General features: G+C 30.7%; 1 protein-coding gene across 1 annotated transcript in view; it reads right to left on the bottom strand.

The window, feature by feature from the left end:
- The window catches only part of LOC139517882 (uncharacterized), a 108517-nt gene that overhangs the window by 48122 nt on the left and 39450 nt on the right, over positions 1–20945 (bottom strand). Inside the window, exon 4 of the mRNA XM_071309369.1 lies at positions 14859–14950. Coding sequence (XP_071165470.1) covers positions 14859–14950 — 92 coding nt within the window. The remainder of the gene's footprint in view (positions 1–14858; positions 14951–20945) is intronic.

The following is a 20945-nucleotide window of genomic DNA, read 5'->3' as shown; positions in this document are numbered from 1 at the left end:
CAATAAATCTACTTGGTAGACACGCCAAATTACTTTTCTACTTTGGTCAATTCACAAATATTTACATCTATTAGTAAATCAAACGAATCTAATTGGTCATCAGTGGTCAGACAGATATCTCCATCAAAAACCCATCTATCTGTACTACTAATGTCATTGCTTTACACAATAAATCACACTTCCTGTCAAAGCATGGCCAAACTAAATAACTTTTTATTCTTTTTGCAGAAAAAAAAACTTCAACAAATTAGTTCTGTGAAGTGCTTTGATGGCGTTGGATTGCTTATGATGCAGTAAAACACCAATATAATCAAATGAGTTTCAGTAAATGAAGTTTTTTTTATATGCTATTTTAGACAGCTGCCCAACAATATACCACAACATAAACAAAATGAACATGACTATGTGGTATGGACTTTGCTCATTGTTGAAGGCTGTATGATGACCTATAGTTGTCAATTTCTGTGTCATTTGGTCTCATTGGCAATCATACCAGATCTTCTTTTTTATATCTTTGTTCAAAATTCTCAAGCAGACATCTAAAATATATTTCATTTATATATCAGAATTGCTGATCTGTAGGCAATCAGGGGTAACTTATGACATTATGATGTAATCCTGATGGACAAAGTATAATTTCAGACCACTTGACCATATCTTTTCTATATACTGGTAGTAATATATCTCAGAGCTTTTATCATGTCAGCCACAAGCTAGCTGTTTTTAAATATTTCCTATGGGACCATTTTATGGCAATATTAGCTACTTCAGTAACCCAGACTTAATCCATCACTGGTACTTATCTGCTCTTTATTAAAGGGAGAAAATCAATAAGTATTCAAAATATTAACACTGAAGGAACCAGTCCAACATTTATTGTGTACACTTTAGTTTCTATTGGCAGATTAATTGGTTTGTTTGTCTCAAAAAGATTTTTGTAGAACAAGAAAAAGACATATACATGTACATCGAGATTTATTGAATTTTGTTAATAAATGATTGATCCTTCACTTTCTTTATTAGTTTATAGTGCCTCTGTCAGAACTTCATCATTATACTGTAAAACATATCATTTTTTCTGATACTTTGTTGTTTTTTTTAGCAATTAGCTCTTTCAGCTGAACATGAGATTTGCTATCTTTATTATTTTGGGGATTCATATAAGTGAAAGTGCAAGTTAGTAAAGATTCAACCATGGTCTAAGCTAGTATAACCATGATCACACTATTATGTAACATAAAAACCAGATTCTCCGCAGGGCGCAGCTTTATACGACCGCATAGGTTGAACCCTGAACGGTTGGGGCAAGTATGGACACAACATTCAAGCTGGATTCAGCTCCAAATTTGGATTGTGATTAAATAGTTGACACAGCATAGGTTTTGGACACAGAATGAATGTGGTCTAATTAACTTAAAATATTTTTTTTGTCTTTGAGCAATCACTATGCTGTTGAATATTAATCCTCTCAAAAAAAATGTTTGAAGAAATTTTCTTTTTATTTATGAAATCTGAAATGAGAAAAATTACCCCCCCCCACCCCCCACCATTTTTTTTTTCACATCCCCCTTTCCCTTTTTTCAAAACTGATCTCAATTCAAATTTCTAATGGAGTTTGCAACAATAACTGCTCATTTAAATACATCATAAAATATTAAAATGTAACAGAAAGTGCTTAAATTGTTATCACTGAATGGTAAAGAGTGTTTTAATTTATCAGTTGGTAGTAAAAGGGAATATACATTGTGCATTGTATAAAACAATGATTTAAGTTGATTCAACTACTATTCTGGACAAAGAAAGATAACTCCAATCAATTGAAAATTTCTTGCTATTGCACAATATTGTGCAATTAGATATTTCTTGCTATTGCGCAATACTGTGCAATTGAAAATATTTGCTATTGCACAATACTGTGCAATTGAAGATTTCTTGCTATTGCACAATACTGTGCAATTGAAAATTTTTTGCTATTGCACAATACTGTGCAATTGAAGATTTCTTGCTATTGCTGAATACTGTGCAATTGAAAATTTCTTGCTATTGCACAATACTTAATATAATAATTTTGGATCCTGATTTGAACCAACTTGAAAACTGGGCCCAGAATCAAAAATCTAAGTACATGATTAAATTCAGCATATCAAAAAAGACAAAGAATTCAATTTTTATTAAAATCAAACTTAGTTTAATTTTGGACCCTTTGGTATTTAATGTAGACCAATTTGAAAACGGGACTAAAAATTAAGAATCTACATACACAGTTAGATTTGGCATATCAAAAGAACCCCAATTATTCAATTTTTTATGAAATCAAACAAAGTTTAATTTTGGACCCCGATTTGGACCAACTTGAAAACTGGGCCAATAATCAAAAATCTAAGTACATTTTTAGATTCAGCATATCAAAGAACCCCAAGGATTCAATTTTTGTTAAAATCAAACTAAGTTTATTTTGGACCCTTTGGACCTTAATGTAGACCAATTGGAAAACGGGACCAAAAATTAAGAATCTACATACACAGTTAGATCCGGCATATCAAAGAACCCCAATTATTCAATTTTTGATGAAATCAAACAAAGTTCAATTTTGGACCCTTTGGGCCCCTTATTCCTAAAAAACCTGTTGGGACCAAAACTCCCCAAATCAAACCCAACCTTCCTTTTATGGTCATAAACCTTGTGTTTAAATTTCAAAGATTTCTATTTACTTATACTAAAGTTATGGTGCGAAAACCAAGAATAATGCTTACTTGGGCCCCTTTTTGGCCCCTAATTCCTAAACTGTTCAGACCTCAACTCCCAAAATCATTCCCAACCTTCCTTTTGTGGTCATAAACCTTGTGTCAAAATTTCATAGATTTCTATTTACTTAAACTAAAGTTATAGTGCGAAAACCAAGAAAATGCTTATTTGGGCACTTTTTGGCCCCTTATTCCTAAAATTTTGGGACCAAAACTCCCAAAATCAATCCCAACCTTCCTTTTGTGGTTATAAACCTTGTGTTAAAATTTCATAGATTTCTATTCACTTTTACTAAAGTTAGAGTGCGAAAACTAGAAGTATTCGGACGATGACGACGACGACGACGCCAACGTGATAGCAATATACGACGAAAAATTTAAATTTTTGCGGTCGTATAAAAACCATGGTTAAAATTATGGAAAACAATGGTAATGAAGGTTTTAACTATAGACAGGTGGTTTTTGTCTTAAACAGAAAGAAATGACTTTTCAAGACTTTTCAAGAAACATTTTATTCATATTATATCATCGATAATCACTGATACATTGTATTACTATCAAACTTATATTTTCTCACGTATTTCAAAATATTTTACCCAAAACATAGCAACTAATTGCTTTCTTAACTTCTCCTCCCCATTAAGTACTGGGACCTCCTGTGAGTGTCAAACTTATTGAGAGATAAAACAATAATAAGTCACAAATACAAACTAAGTTTTCACAATCTCCTATCATCTTTATAAATATTATTTATCATTTATCATTGTCTGTTCATTCGGCTGAGAATCAAAAACTAGGAAAATTATAACATCTTCAGACTCTCATTTTTGACCACTTTCATTTCCAAATTCAATTTTTATTCTATTATTTCTCAATAAAAAGTCTGTAGGGCCATAACTTCTTATTGATTGTTTTTCAATTTTGTCTGAGATAAATACTGAAGGATATTGTTGGGGAAAAATAAATAGGTTAATGATAAAGATGAAAAAGATGAACAAAAAACGAAATAACAAAAGCGAAAAAGCGCATTAACAGTCAATTTTTTACCCAAATTTGTGAAATATCTAGTCAGCATATTAAACAAAGGGCTCCATCGGAGCTAAATGTAATGCTCACCTGCCTTTTTTGCAAAAGTTGCAAAAATAGTGTCATTTAAGGGCAACTCCTACAAGTGTTCTTCTTGCATGTCAAAATGAACCGTAGGTAGACCTTAACATTGTGACTTATAGATTTAGGAAGATGTGGTATGAGTGCCATAATGAGACAACTCTCCATCCAAGTAACAATTTATAAAAGTAAAGCATTAAAGGTCAATGTACGGCCTTCAACACGGAGCTTTGGCTCACACCGAACAACAAGCTATAAAGGGCCCCAAAATTACAAGTGTAAACCATTCAAACAGGAAAACCAATGGTCCAATCTATACAAAAAAAACGAGAAATGAGAAACATGTATAAACTACATAAACAAACGACAACTACTGTACATCAGATTCCTTTTTAAAGGAAAATGGACAATACTTGTGTTTTACCCAAATAATCTATTGTTATCTTTGGTGGCCATGTTGGTTGGCAAGCCAGATCATCAAACCCATTTTTAAAACTAAGATTCATCCAAGTTGAATAAGGTAAAGACTAGTTCATATGGTCATGAAGTTTCAGAAGAAAAGAATGAGAAAAGCTCACATGGCCCTCTGAACTAAGAAAGATTAAAACCAAATGATTAAAAGTGTGACCTGTAAGTTAACAGTACAAAAGTACTTCTTTATACTGTGACTCACTGACAGCAAAACCCTTCATTACATGCTGAAAACAAAACTTCTTACAAAACGTTTGAACAGAAGTCATTTATTGTACAAAGTTGACATGGGCTATATTTACATGAGATTTGTTGACAAGGGACAGATACACAGAAGGTCTGATGACAATACTTTATCTTCTATACATGTCTTAATACTATAAAAACTTTCTTTCAAGTGGATTAAAGTCCTGAAACACTTCAAAAACAAAATGTTTATCTAAATTTAAATAAAGTTCATTTTATGTCATGAGTTTAAAACAGGATTAATAAAAATGTCAAGAAACCACCCAGTGATTTATATTTCACACTTTCTATGTAAAACGTTTAATTTTGTTTGTAGTTTGTAATACATGTCAGAAACAATGCTTTTGTTACATATGAGCCATGTTAGATAGAAATTGACCATATTCAAATCAAATATCAATGCATCTGTTAACCTATTTCAGGTGGAAAAATTCTATATACAAAGTCTGTAACTGTTTGAAAACTGAATTATCACAAGGACTATACAAAACAGACCAGCATTCATCTTTTATATTGTATTTGAATGTTCCAAAATCAATTAAATCTTATACATGTATATGTATATAAGCACTTGTATAAGGTCAATTTCTATTCGATGCAGCTCTGACATATTCTTAAATCAGTTCCTTCTAAAGATAATTAATTTAGTTTAATACTTTGTCAATTCCTTCATAATTGTCATAGTTTGTTTTATTATATTTTTTATATTTTGTGTAGATTGTGTAGATTGTTTACTTGGAGATGTGTCTGTGCCTTTTATAATGTCATTGTTGGGTTGTTACCTTTCATTAGTATATACAAAATAACTCCATTTTATGATTTAATCATTCACTGGTGGTGGTTTAGAGCAAGACTATTGTTATGGCAGTAGTTATCATTGAATATGTTGTTCCCCATTAAGATATTTTATTATTTCCAACACGCCTAAATAGAATGATACTGAAATATCATTTTTGCAAAGATTACATATGAACTGATAAAGTGAAGAAAACAGAATGATTTCTAAATTATCAACATGAATTTTGTTATATCTGTCCACATTATCCCCCTTTCATAAAAACTTTGTCCTCATAAATACTGCATATCTTATATAGCTTACTTATACCATTTGTAACACCTTCTAACTAAACACTTCACCTTCCTGAAAACAGTAATTGTCACATGACCACAGTATCAGACACAGGGAATGTTGTGTTTAGTAAAGATACATTGTAACTGTCATTCAATCAACCTACATGTACAATGTTTGTTACATTCCAGTAGCTCCTATGCTTCTCTACCTTTTTATATAATAGCACTGCATATTTAATAACTGAAATAAATCTAATTTGCAGGGAATCTAAAACTCTTTTTTATTGTAAGAGCAAGCTAGAGTCCCTCAAACCGTTCTTTATCTATTCAAAATTTTAGGCAAGATTTCCTATTGAATGACAGTATTTTAATCAAAATACATTCTTATTGAAGGACATTTCAACAAGAAGGTTTTTGAATAAAATCTTTATTTATAAAGCATGCAGTGTAGCTGATAGACTTCTAGACTGAAAGTCTCATTGTCAATCTATTCAATTTTACACATATATAAACATACTGCATAATAAAACAATACAGAATATTTAACTTAAGACAATTACCCATCAGGGAAACAATCAAAATGAAAAGTGAAATAAATGGTGTTTGCTTGTTATAGACTAAGTAGAGAAAGCTCAATTCTAATGACACATCAGGCAAAGGAAAACACTACTGTCTTAGTTGGGGGTTAACATTGATTCACCAATTAAATAAATGTTTTCTTTACTTTGAAAACATGGAAATTATTCCTGAAATTTTTCTGGAAACATTATGAAATGACAAATTGTCTATTTGAGCCTGTCAAACAATTTATTTATAGTCTTTTGGGAAGAAGAACTAACAAAAGTCTTCAATGTCAGTCTATCCTTTTCTAGACCATTATAGACAGAATTCTTATCATACAACAGAAGTTATCTGTTGAATATCAGCCAAGGGACCTGACAAATATACTGAAAAGTCCAGAGTTCTGACTTAAAACTATGATCAATGAAAAAATAATACAACCACTGATCCTCATAATCAGTTTCGAACAAATACAAATAAATGGTTGGTTGGTTTGGGGGAGATGTCTAACTTACCTTAAAAATCAGTGAAAACAAACAGACAATCTCAAAACCACAGTGCCTTCCAGAACTTTGAAATTCTGAGGTAGAAGACCTACTATATATTCTTTGTTTGATAAATTACCAGAAATTAATATTCAAAAGACCAACTGCAAAGAACTAAAAGAGAAAGACCTTCAGATGGACCTACAAAATATTTTGTGTTCGAAGGGTTCAAAACTAGTGATATCTGTTGAACAAGCTCAACCTGTCCTAGCACATTGAGCTTGAGGTATTATCCTCTATATATATTTTCATCAAAGGAAGAATTGGAGATAGATAACTAGACTGAGCTCCAGCACATTGAACTTGATGGTATATTTTTGTGTCTGGCCGATTCCCAGGGAATGATACGCAAGAAACACAGTATCTACTCTGACATTTACATATGATCATCTTGCCTCATTCAATCTGTTAAAGCATTATAATCAACTATTTATAGACGATAATTTACTTCTATTAATAATCCAGCTATAAAAAAAAGAACAATTATACCAGAAATGATAATTTCTTTTTGTTTGATGAGAAACCACTGTCTTACACATCTAGTTCCAATAAAAACACTTAAATTTTAAATCTTAAAAACTGTTTTTAACACTTGATTGTCCAAATTCTTACAATCACACTTTTTATCATCAAATTTTGTCCTCTTTTCAACATTCTGATATTCAATTAAACTAGAGGCTCTTAAGAGCCTGTGTCGCTCACCTTGGTCTATGTGCATATCAAACAAAGGACACAGATGGATTAATGACAAAATTGTGTTTTGATGATGGTGATGTGTTTGTAGGTCTTACTTTACTGAACATTCTTACTACTTACAATTATCTATGTCTATAATGAACTTGGCCCATTAGTAACAGAGGAAAATTTTTTGTAAAAATTACCAAAATTTATTAAATTATTGAAAATTGTTAAATATTGACTATAAAGGGCAATAACTCCTTAAGGGATCAACTCACCATTTTGGTCATGTTGATGTTTTGTAGATTTTACTTTGCTGAACATTATTTCTGTTTACTTTAACTCTATTTATAATAGTATTCAAGATAATAACCAAAATGGCAAAATTTCCTTAAAAATTACTTCTTTGACCCAACAACCAGTTGTCCAATTCATCTGAAAATTTCAGGGCAGATAGATCTTGACCTGATAAACATTTTTACCCCTTGTCAGATTTGCTCTAAATGCTTTGGTTTCAGAGTTATAAGCCAAAACCTACATTTTACCCCTGTGTTCTATTTTTGTCATGGCGGCCATCTTGGTTGGTTGGCCAGGTCAACGGACACATTTGTTTAAAACTAGATACCCCAATGACGATTGTGGCCAAGTTTGGTTAAATTTGGCCCAGTAGTTTCAGAGGAGAAGATTTTTGTAAAAGTTCAGGACAACGGACGACAACAACGGACGATGGACGCCAAGTGATGAGACCAGGTGGGCCAGGTGAGCTAAAAAATAGAGAAAGTAATATAAGATTTAATTAAAAAGCCATAAAAGAAACATTCAAATTACCATGACAACAATCAAATGCCTTAAATTAAAACAACATTTACCAAAAAATCCCAAGAATATCTCTTCATGTTTAAAGTACCAAATAATATGAGAGTATTAAATTGTGCTTCATTAGTGTTAAAAAAAACCAGTTACAACTCTTAAATTACATCATTAACACTACGTAATGACAACTGTCTTAACGATTATTACATAACCTTGGGTAATTAAGGTCTTTCGGTGATCATTCTTAAATATTGGGTTAACTTATTTCTAATGTCATTATTTCTTTAAATTTTCTCTAAAACTGATCAAAGTATATGATGTTCCTGCAGCTCATAAAATTTATAATATTTAGAACTGGGAAAAATGTCTTTGAAATGAAAAAAAAAAACCACTACCTATGAAGAGTTATCTAATTACGTAAATATGAGGTTTTACAATGATCACAAGTATTTGTTTGATGAGTCTTTTTACTTCAATCTAAAATGTGTACTCATAAAACTGACTGCACCAGTGAATCGTATCAGGTGTTTTGAATAAGAAGGTCGCCAGTGTAAATCGATTGACGTATCATCATGTCACTGGGATATTATTAAGCATTGCCTTTATCATGCTTTTTTACAATTTTATTTTTATATGTTTACATTTTATTCTTTTCTATATTTGAATACTAAAACAATTTTAACATATATTTTAGAGAACTATTCCTAATTTATTTAGTTTCTGTCCTGATTTATATTATTAATTTAATTAGTTTGAACTTCTCAGTATTTTTTATGTTCTTGATTTAATCATATTCTTTGATGATGTCTCATGGTGCTTTCTTTGTTTATTTACATAACATATGGATGAGCAGGGGGTAGTATGAAGTACAAACTTTGTTTAAGTATCTGCTTATGGGTGGAAAACACCTGATTGCACAGTGTACATGTCCAACTTTCTATGGCTTAGTAATAATACATTAACGAAGACTGTTTGTTGACCTTCCAAAACTTTTTCTCCTGGTGTTGTTGCTTTGTTTTCTTTTTGTTATCTACCACACATTATCCTTTGAACTATGAAATCTTATATCTTAGATTTAAAATACAGAGGTGACAAATCAAAAGTTGAACATTTTTATTTAACTTTTGAAAAAAAATTCTCCCTTCAACCAAAAAGGCAACTGAAAATGCTAACATCTTCCTTATAATATGATTTTATTCATGTAATAATTTAGTTATGATTTGCAACTCACCCTGCATCAGATGACAAATATTAAACATACAAATTCAAATTCATATGGCCCAATATCAAAGTACAAGAAACACACTCTTCAAATATTTACAATTTGTAATTGTTTGGTCAACAGGCTCTATGGCATGTAGATATGTGGTAAGTAAACACTTATGGTAGACTATCTGCTTCATCAAACTTAATTTACATATCAGACATGGAGAACTCACTAACTGTTTACCATTCTAAGGAAGATGTCTTAGGGTTTGTTAGGTTAGAGAGCTATATAGATATCTCTTTTGTCATTAAACAATACTACCCACTTCAGATTGTTAAATAGAAGGCCAGCCACCTCACTGATTTGATAATTTGTCATTGGGTGGTTATCATAACAAATAAAACTATCTTCTTCAATTTGTCATTTAAATGATAAGTAAAGATTGGAATGACATGCAGTAAACTGTCACCTGACTTAACTCTAAACCAAATCAGTCTAACCTCTCCTGTCTTAGTAGATAATAAAGGAAATTGCATGGGACAGAAAAAAGGAATCAGCAGAAAAGGAACAGGAAGTTAAATACAAATTAAACAAATTAAAAGGTATTCACTAAGTAAGCTACACTAAATTCAAACTATTTCATTTCTTACCATATAAACAAAGGTAGGTCATAAACCACAAACATAGAGATAGTATAACCACACATTCAATACTTAATTGAATAAAAAAGAAAGGGTAGGGGATGACTAATACTCCCTATACACCTAAAACCTTGACACTGACCTAATAAAGAAGATCTATGGGGAATGTTTTAACAAAATCCATATGCAACAGTCCTACCTCTGTAAACATTGTTATCTCAAGTATTTACCAAATATTTCAATGATGACATAATATGTTCAAAGTGATAAAGAATATATCTTTGAGAGATTAATAAGCACTGACATGTTTAAAATTGTACCTATATTTTCATCTGAGGTCACATCAATGACCAGGGTGACACTTGACCTCAGGTAGATAATGGATGCAATGTAATCAATTAACACATAATTCATAAATGATTATTTTATCTTTTTTGGGGGTTATAAAATATTTGTGTCACCTATTTTGGTTAATTTGGTAATGTACAGTGATTCTATGGACTTTTAAAGAACCTGATTTCACAGGTTTATAGACCTTTGATTCCATAAAGATTCCATACATGATTCCACATCAATAGATGTATATACCATGAGTTTATAAATGTATATACCATGAGTCCATAAATGTATAGACCATGAGTCCATAGATGTATAGACCATGAGTCAATATATGTATAGACCATGAGTCCATAAATGTATAGACCATGAGTCCATAGATGTATAAATCATGAGTCCATAGATGTATAGACCATGAGTCCATAAATGTATAGACCATGAGTCCATAGATGTATAGACCATGAGTCAATAGATGTATAGACCATGAGTCCATAGATGTATAGACCATGAGTCCATAGATGTATAGACCATGAGTCCATAAATGTATGACCATGAGTCCATAGATGTATAAATCACGAGTCCATAGATGTATAGATCAGAGTCCATTGATGTATAGATCAGAGTCCATAGATGTATAGATCATGAGTCCATAGATGTATAGACCATGAGTCCATAAATGTATAAACCATGAGTCCATAGATGTATAGACAATAAGTCCATAGATATATAGACCATGAGTCAATATATGTATAGACCATGAGTCCATAGATGTATAGACAATGAGTCAATAAATGTTTAGACCAAGAGTCCATAGATGTATAGACAATAAGTCCATAGATGTATAGGCCTTGAGTCAATAGATGTATATACCACGAGTCCATAGATGTATAGACAATGAATTCATAGATGTATAGACCATGAGTCCATAGATGTATTGAGTCATGAGTCCATAGATGTATAAACCATGAGTCCATAGATGTATAGACCATGAGTCCATAGATGTATAGACCATGAGTCCATAAACGTATAGGCTATTTTGTCTTGATCAATTTCTTTATCTTCAATGAAATTAACTGATTCCTTTTCAATAGATTGGTAAGAATTTTAAAAGTTTGTAAACACTGGTGAAGAAAACTAAATGACATTTGTCAGATGCACTTTCTGATGATGTTTTACAATCAAGGTTTAGGAATAAAATCTTCTTACATTATTTTGTCATCAGATTGGTACTTTGTCACTGCTAATTGTATGATGCTATCATTTGCTATTCTATCATGTCTCTTTTAAAGGCTTAGCTCCATAAACCTCCATCTTTTGCTAATAAATCATGCAACTTGTTATGCAATTTTTATGAAATCTCATCTAAATGTTTTAAACATTATAAGAATAACTTTTCTGTAGAAAAAAAATTGCTTAGTAAATTCCATTTGGGCTGTGCTTGACATACAAGTTTGGTTTTTTTTGCAATGTGGCTACAATAACTTTTCCTGCCAAAAATTACCACATGTGAATTTAAGAAACCTATTACCAAAGTTTCAAGATCTCCATTTTAAAATTCAAGGTATAAACCTATATAGACCACATTGTTTCAGTCAATATTTATGGTCCATCAAAAGAAAAAAAATATTATGTGTTAAATCTTTTTTTGTTATGAATATGCAATTAATATCTTAAACTTTAAAATTCCACTTACATGTAATAATTTAACTAACAATAAAAATCAAACCATAGCCTCCATAAATTTTACAAAATCACTCCTAAAAATATGATATATTAAAATTAATATGCAAAATCATTGTCTATTACATGACATTAAAGTGGTGCCATGGGCTGAAATAAAAATCGTTAATTCATAAAGTTGATGGTAATATCTAATTAATGATATTCATAACCAGACTGATATCATCCAAATCTGATTGGTATAATGTATCTCTTAAATGTCATCCTCAATTGTTTTAAAAAATAGATTCAAGATTCTAATCAGGAAAAGCTGAATGAATTACTGGTCTCCTGTAGGTTCTGAATAACACAAGAGGTCTCATCAATGAGCCCCGTACTAGTGTCATATACAAACTTAGGGTTATTTTATTTTAAAACAGTGCTCTATTTATTAGTTTGTAATACATGTACAGAAATAAATAACTTATCGACCAGTTAAAATGATTTCTAGTAACATTATAATGATTTCCAAAACCTATGGTTCCTTGTGTTGATTCATTTCTATTTCAGTAGGCCAGACAAATAGAGCCCATTTTGACCAATTAGAAGATCTTACTATAAATCATATTTGACAAAAGACACATTAAGACAAAAACAGACCTTAAACCAAACAAATTCAATTGCAAGGTTTGTTCTCACTCCATAGTAAATGTAGAGAAAAAAAGAATTTAGTTTATGTCACTGAAAATATTTTAATAACTCTGACTTTTTATATTTATACAAGAATACGCCTCTTAAGCTAATCTGATGCATCATACAAAGTATGAATAAAAGAAGATATGTTGATGAGACAGTAATCCATCAACATAGGAAAACTTAAAAATATTTAGAGGTCAACAAACAGTGTTCAACAATAGTAAAGTGTCTGCACAAAATCTGCAATGGGCTTTGGACAATCATATGAACATATGTAGGAATAGAAGTATGGTCTTTTAAGCACTCATACCTCTACTGTTTGTCCATCGTGAGTTAAATACAAAAGGCACATAGAAAAAAAAGGAACAAAATAAATCAGGTCTGAAATAGCATTTGTCTAACTTTGACTGGCATCCGTTTAATGGACAAAAAAAACACACAGCAATCTGAGTAAACAATTCTAAATCAAATCATCAAAAAAAGCTCTCAGTTACTGAAAGCAAGTTCAAAATACTTAACCTGCTGATAAATCTTGTCATCCTACATACAATTATTGGCAACTCTACTTGAAAGTTAGATTTTGTATTCAGTAGTTATAAAAGATATGATCCTGCCCTTATATTTACAGCTACAAGTTGTTTTCTAGTGAGTAAGACCCACTCCTTTAATTTTTCCTTTCCCTTTCACATTTGTTATTTGTTCTACTTTATTTAATGTATTGGTCTACCGATAGTTGTCACATAGACAATCATACCATGTCTCATTATGTTACACTGTGCAATGACCAAAACCGTGCATACAGAATTACATTACAGAAAACAGGAAAAAAATAATTTTTGAAATAATTAATTTAATCTCAAACTATAGAAGGATAATGATTTTACATGAATCATAACCCTTGATCAATTAATCTATCAAGACAACAAAAAAGATTTAAGGACAAAATCATTATTAACTTGTATGCTTTATATATTTTGTTTCTTTATAAAATGTCATTTCAAACATTTAATGCATCTTACTTGACCATTCATTCCTTTAATTCCTTAAACGTGTTTTTTTAAGTTAACGTTTCTATATTTGCAATCATTTTCTCGGAATAAATACTGCAAGTTTTGTGAATTATATTTGCAAGCTGATTTTTTTTGTAAATACATATAACTCTTTTTCATCATGGGTTATTTAACCAAAAAAAATCAATGTATCAGATGTTTGTTAAAGTATATATGGGTATGTTAATTTGCAGAATTAAAATTGTTGTGTTGATATTTAGAGTAATTTCAAAAATCATGTAATATATTATTGTCTATGTGTTATCAAGATGACAATCAATCAATCTACAAATAATTGCAAAGATGTCATAGCACACTAAGTCATTCTTTTACTTTATTATTACATTTCTATATTTTTCTTTAAAAGCTTTTTCTAGGTAAACAGGATAGTCTTTCAGTTGTTTAGCCATCCATAACTTTTATCTTTATAGTTTACAAAATGAAATGAATGAAATGAATGAAATGATTTATTCCTTCATATACTATGCATTTTTTTATTTATATGATTCAAGTATATACATATTATTCTTCAGCCCATTATACAAAATTTAAAATAAATTGCTAGTGTTGAAACACTTCACAATTTCATTTCACAGTCAAATTTATTTTTTTGTACACCATGAATCTTTTCAAATATTACATATTAAATTTTTCGTGTCCTTAAAAGTCAAATTCTACATATATTTTAACTGACAAATACATTTCTTTATTTAAAAAAAAAGTTATTTTCCAAAAACAATCATGTCATGACCATTTACACAGAATTTCATTCATATATTCTACTTACTGTGTTAAAAGTCTAACTGGAAAAGTTATCCCTGTTTAAAATGTTTCAATCAATGTAAAAATACAATCTGACCTTAGTTATCGACAACCTGCAATAATTTTCAATGATTAAAGTAAATTTTAATTATAAATCTGCTTACCTTTTTTATTTACCTTTAATTATACATGTAGGTTACCCGAAGGTAACAAGTTACAACTCAATAATCCATTCACAAATCTTATCAACAATCAAAAATAAAAAAACTTACCTTTAAAATTTTGTTTTCTTTTCTCTTCCACAAAAATTCTTCTAAATAAGTAAAATTCCACATGAATGATGTTGATTGTTCATCGGAACTATCTAAAAGAGAGAATTGACAAAGTTAGGATAATCCTTGTACACAGAAGTTAGATAAAGACGTGGTATGCCTATCATAATCATTGAACTATGGGATACCATGCTAACAGATCAATGGCAAGCAAGCTACGTTTGTTGTTTTTTTGTACTATTTGACAGGTGGCGATTATAGTGAAGTGTACTTGTGTAAAATTGACACTAAAATCTGCCATTCTAGGATTGTGATTATAATGATTAGAGGATTGTGATGACAATAATTAGAGGTAAGTTATCATGGATGTCAGTAAGGAAGTATCAGAGAGTATACAGACTTCGTGTTTATTTCATATACCTCAACTTTTGTATGAAAATAAGCACATAAAATTTTTCAATTTTTATTGTTTTATAAATTTATAAGAATTGGTGTTCAAAAGTTTACTGATTGATACTATTTGGTATCAAGTTATTCTGTTTTCTTCAGAGATGAAATAATGCATTAAATATGTCTTTCTTGGTTTCCATTCATGAAATGATGTTCAAAAGTAGGAATGATTGTAATCATATTTCTTTGCACGGTTGTATACACATTTCCGGTTGTATACACATTTCGGGTTGTATACACATTTCCATTGTATACACATTTCTTTGCACAGACTTACCAAATAAATGCATCATGTGTTAAATACTATATTAAGTAAGTTAAGTAAGTTTGTACTATTAAATTGATTGATGTGAAGATTAGTTTTCCATACTAGGAAGTAATACTGGTTTATAATGAAGAACATATGATAGAACAAGAGGATTTTACATATTTACCCTGTTTATCCATGAACTTGTACTCTAACAAGGGGGGGGGGGGGGGGGGTAAATATCCATGAACTTGTACTCTAACAAGGGAAATAACTTGCTTTCAATCTGACTTTACAGACAAATAAATTGCTTCAGAAAATTGTTATTCAGAGTAGCAGACCGGTATAGCGTGTTACATTCTAATATAACTTATTTCCCTGACATTTGTGGTGTTTAGTGATGTGAGGGTCAGCACCAATGCAGACATAGATATAACACTTTATATAAAGGTGCGGGTGGGAAGTTGTAATGCATGTCTAACAAATTTTACACTTTCCTTTTGTTATTTATAACTGATCTGACCAGATATAAAGATGGCCTTATGACAATTGAATATACTGGTTAAATATACTTCTGTATCATTTATTGCACTATATGGACTCAAAGCAATGCCAGCTTTATATCTGGTTTATAATACTTATAGAATAAAAATGATCAAATATTATGGCATCAATCTTTAGACTCTATTCCTAACATTAATTATTCTCCAAAGACTCAACTACATAATATATATCCTTGTTAAAATACATTGAATAATAATGAGTTTGACAGGACCCGACTGGCTTTGTACTTTATAAATTTAAATTTTATTTGCTAGATAAGTACATTTAAGTGAATTAATAGTCATTTGATTATCCAAGGTAGGGCTACCAGATTTGTTTCATCACTTGTTTGAAATCTCAAACCTTCATCACTAAAATATAATATATATTGTGATGATTAAAATGTTTTAAAACTTGAAGAGAAGATAGAATGGTGTAACAGACAACCCTACAAGATATCTCTCACTGAGGTACTAAGATCTGTCATGGTATCTTCATGATTAACAGCTAATTGATTTACTCAAAATATTTATTGTAATTGTTTATAACATAAATCTGACATATATTGGTTTACTGAAGAAAATCTGTATCTTATTATAAATGAGAATTTATTAAAACGTTTTCAAGTGGAGGTTTTTGTCTGTGGATAGATTAAGCACTGATAAAAGAGGGGAACAAGAAATTCAACATGTATTGCAATTTTTCTCCACATATAAAATTGAATTTACAGTTTTTTAAAAGCTGCCAATTGCTCCTCGACAAGTTATTATATTACTGTTTGCATGATAAAAAGTATCACTAAAAATACTGGAAAGTCAAAACTGGTTCCTCTTAACTATACATACATAACATCTAATTACTAATCAACCCTATGCCTAGAGGTTGCAGGAAAAAATTCCATCCCTTCCCAAGAAGTTTTTATGAACCTGAAAAGACCGTGATACTATAATTTTATGCAATGAAGAATATATCGATATAAACTATTGAAGAAAAAAATTCCAAACTGTCATTTCTTGGGCGATATCTTTTTGCGCCAAAAAGTAACTCATTTGCGCCACAACTTAATTGCGCCAATACCTCTTTTGCGCCACCTAATTTTCAAAACTATAGGCATCATTTGCGCCAATAAAATAATCATCTAATTGTGCCAATTTTATATATTTTTATTTATATATAACAACTTAATGATTGACTAGGTACCAACAGGAAAAAATTCCTCTGACATTGTACACTGAAATTTCAAATTAGCCTCGCATCCTAATAAAATTATACCGCTTTCTGGATCGTTACACAATACAAAGTCATCATCATTATGACCAATATCATCCAATTTTCTGCTCGATTTTTAGATTAAGCCAGACGCAGTTTTCTTCTCTCTCTATACATAGACTGACATACATATTTCAAATCTTTCTTTTCTAAATTTTCTTCTTCAATTTTGAAGATCTCTGAATTTATTATTTTTGACAACACATTGGTTGCTTTTCTTTTACACGCAGTTCTCAAAATTTGACGCTCTAATTTCTGGACACTGATAATGAAAAAATTATATTTCTTTTTACAAATAAAAATATGGTATTTATACTGCCAAAATCTGCTATGAAATTTTAATAAAGCGAAAATTTATTTTATACTCGTGATAGTTGACTTGTATTTGCATTATAATTTTAAGAAAAAATTGTTTTAAAGTCTTAAAAACTCTTTATAGAGTGGCTCTTGTTGCCAAGTTAACTTGTGTTTTTAAAAGCTGTATATTTTATATATAACAAGTAGCGAGACTTTAAGAAAGTATTTGTCTTGTCTTGTCTTAATTTAGGTAAAACATGTACAGGTATGATATAGGTAAAAAATATTAAAAGGTAAATGTGGCGCAATTTCATTTCATTTATTGGCGCAATTAATACCATCAAAATAAAAGAGAGTGGCGCAATTAATACCTTTTCAAAACTGCAATTGGCGCAAATTGATTCTGCCCCATTTCTTACAGGGAATATTTTTATGGCCCTAAAATTGATTTATAACATTATATAATGTTATTGTGGGTGGTTGACAAGAAAAGTACTTTTGATGAATTTAATGTACATCCTTGTGTTCATACAGTCTTTTAAACATTTGAATAAAAACCATTTACATTTACAAGAGGTGACCCAACCTTGTTCTTTTGTATACTTAAATAATACAAAAATGTCCGTAAGTATTTATAGAATTCTATAATCTTTCTTTACAAATAAAGAGAGAGAGAGAGAGAGAGAGAGAGAAAAAGAAAGCGAAAAAATTATATTTTTTTCAATGTAAGCATACTTTGAATTTTAAATGTCCTTTTCATGTTCTACTAATATCATTATTGACAAAGTCGATTGTGAAGATCTTTATCGTATCCTGTTCATAGGCAAATGGACAGATACAATTTATACTCAATTTAACTTTTTTTACGCAGAATTAGTTTGTGTTTAACACTCCTTCCGAAACTAAGAGAGCAAGACCAATAATACTTTTATAAAACTAACAATATTTGATGAACATGCAAGCTTTGGCTGAATGACTGAACATTTGAATGACAAGATCCTCTGCTATCGGTACTTAACTTCTAAACAGTTGTCTAGAAAACTAATTGTAATCAATCATATCAAAAATTAAAAAAATGTCAATATAATGATGATGAATCCAACAATATGTGTTACTTCCTGCGAAATACATTAGTACTATGATGTGAATCAAAACTAAAGCAAAACTGACCATATCATTTCTAGTTAGTCACAGAAGCCAGTTTACACCATACATGAGGGGGGATAGGACCTTTATCGGGACTCCGGGATCGGGTGTTTTTAAGCTCGGGATTTCGGGATTGACCCTTTCGGGATCCGGGAATCCTTTTTTTGGATTTCGGGATGTCTGGATTTGCTTTGTTTAAATTCGGGACCTCGGGATTTCGTTTTTTCAAGTCCGGGATTTCGGGATCAAGACCCCTCCTATCCCCCCTCATACATGCAAACTAAATTATAATATTTTTTAAAAAGAAACATTATTGTGACAGTTCCTGAAAATTAATGTCATCAAATATGAATCATAGAAATGCCAAAGCTTGGTACTTAAGTCAGTGGAACTGCGTAAAAAAACCTGGCCGTATCCAGTTTCAACATTTAATGTAAAGTGTCATTGGTAATAATTTCAATATTATCAACAATTAGTTAATGATAGCATAATGATAGCACTGACTAAGTCAGAAATATTGACTCAACACTTTAAAGATGATCTCACTGGCTTCCTATATGGAGGAAAGCCATTATAGATGTTTCCTTACAAAGTAAAGGGAATTAAAACAAATAGCACTATGTCATGGGATGTTTTTAAATGTATTTCACTTTAATGTTTGAACAACTTTCTTCGTTTATATCAATAATTACTTGTATTCCATCATTTCTACTTTGATCATTTTAAACATTATATTGGCACAGTAAGCAAGAATGTCAAAATCACAGAAAACTTTATTGTTACCAGTGTTTTTATGGTGTATCTACACACAAACAATTGTTTTAACTGGCATTCCAATTAACTAAATTAATATTTCATGAGTACAACTTTCTTTTTGACAGATATAAAGATTCTTTAAAAAAGATATTAAAAAATTATCAAAAGGTTTTTTATTGTGATTAAAGTTTGTAAAAGACAGATTCATATAAGGATTTAATCCTTAAGATCAAAACCTTAGTAGTTACTAAAACTGATAGGACTTTTAACTTTCTAAGAGTTGTTATACTGCTTCTTCCCAATGTTAGAAGGTGGTTCATTATATACAAGTACAGTTTCATGGGACAAGAGCTTGACATATTGTATCGACACAAGCCACTCTTTTCACAAAAAACTTACGATTAAAAACTATCATAAGTTCTACTGAAAGGCCTATGACTTTCGAGTAAATTCACACTTGAGATTTTTTGTGAGAAGAGCCCATGTATGTTACCCTGGAGTTCCCTTCTGTATATGATTTATCTCATAACTCCTTTTATACATAGGGACTAATCTGTTGCTTCTGCTGAGTTTTGTCTGCAGATAACTCTGCTCCTGAGCCGCTGTTGAGCCTGGAATCATTCTTTTTTCTATGACTTGTCATTTGTCCATCAATGGATAAATCATCAGTCCACGTGCCAAGATGGAAATAGAACAACTCAAAACCTGTATAGCAGCTTCACATCCTGTGATGACAAACTGCGCTAACCTACTACAAGTTTAAATATGTTGGTGACTAGTTTTGGTATTTGATATTTACATACTTTGCCCTCTCAGTTTTAATCATTTCCAAATTAGTAAGCTCATCTGTCACAATAACTATAGTTATGTCACAGAGAAAATTACCATTGTTAAACAATCAATGACATTTTAGAATAATACAACCTTTGATTGAGAAATTTTGTGGTCAATTTTCTGTGGTAAATTAATTGTAGGTCTTACAAATGGATGGATTTATGATATTGGGTTTATACAGTGCACCGTGTAAGTCAAGTAAATAACAGCAAAAAGGTGGATGTAAAATTGACAAACAGACAATCAGACACACAAGAGTTCACAGTGCACTTTATATAAAATTAATTACTGAGCATTGCAACTCCACTAAAACAAGGTTAAACTCAAGATACTCATGGAAGAGAACATGAAGAGATATCTAATAAATCATAATACATAAAATTAGACAGACTGTCCAACAAAGGAAACAAATTGACCATTTTAATCCCTCAAGTACTACATGAACCTATCGTTATTAACTCAATCTAATATGGGGTGTCTTATAGAAGAACAATCAACAAAATTCTCTTTATCTAATATATCTCTTGACATCTCATATTACTTTT

Source organism: Mytilus edulis, chromosome 3 (genome assembly GCF_963676685.1).
Source record: "Mytilus edulis chromosome 3, xbMytEdul2.2, whole genome shotgun sequence".
In the NCBI taxonomy this organism is placed as follows: Eukaryota; Metazoa; Mollusca; class Bivalvia; order Mytilida; family Mytilidae; genus Mytilus; species Mytilus edulis.
This window is presented reverse-complemented; position numbering and strand designations above follow the sequence as displayed.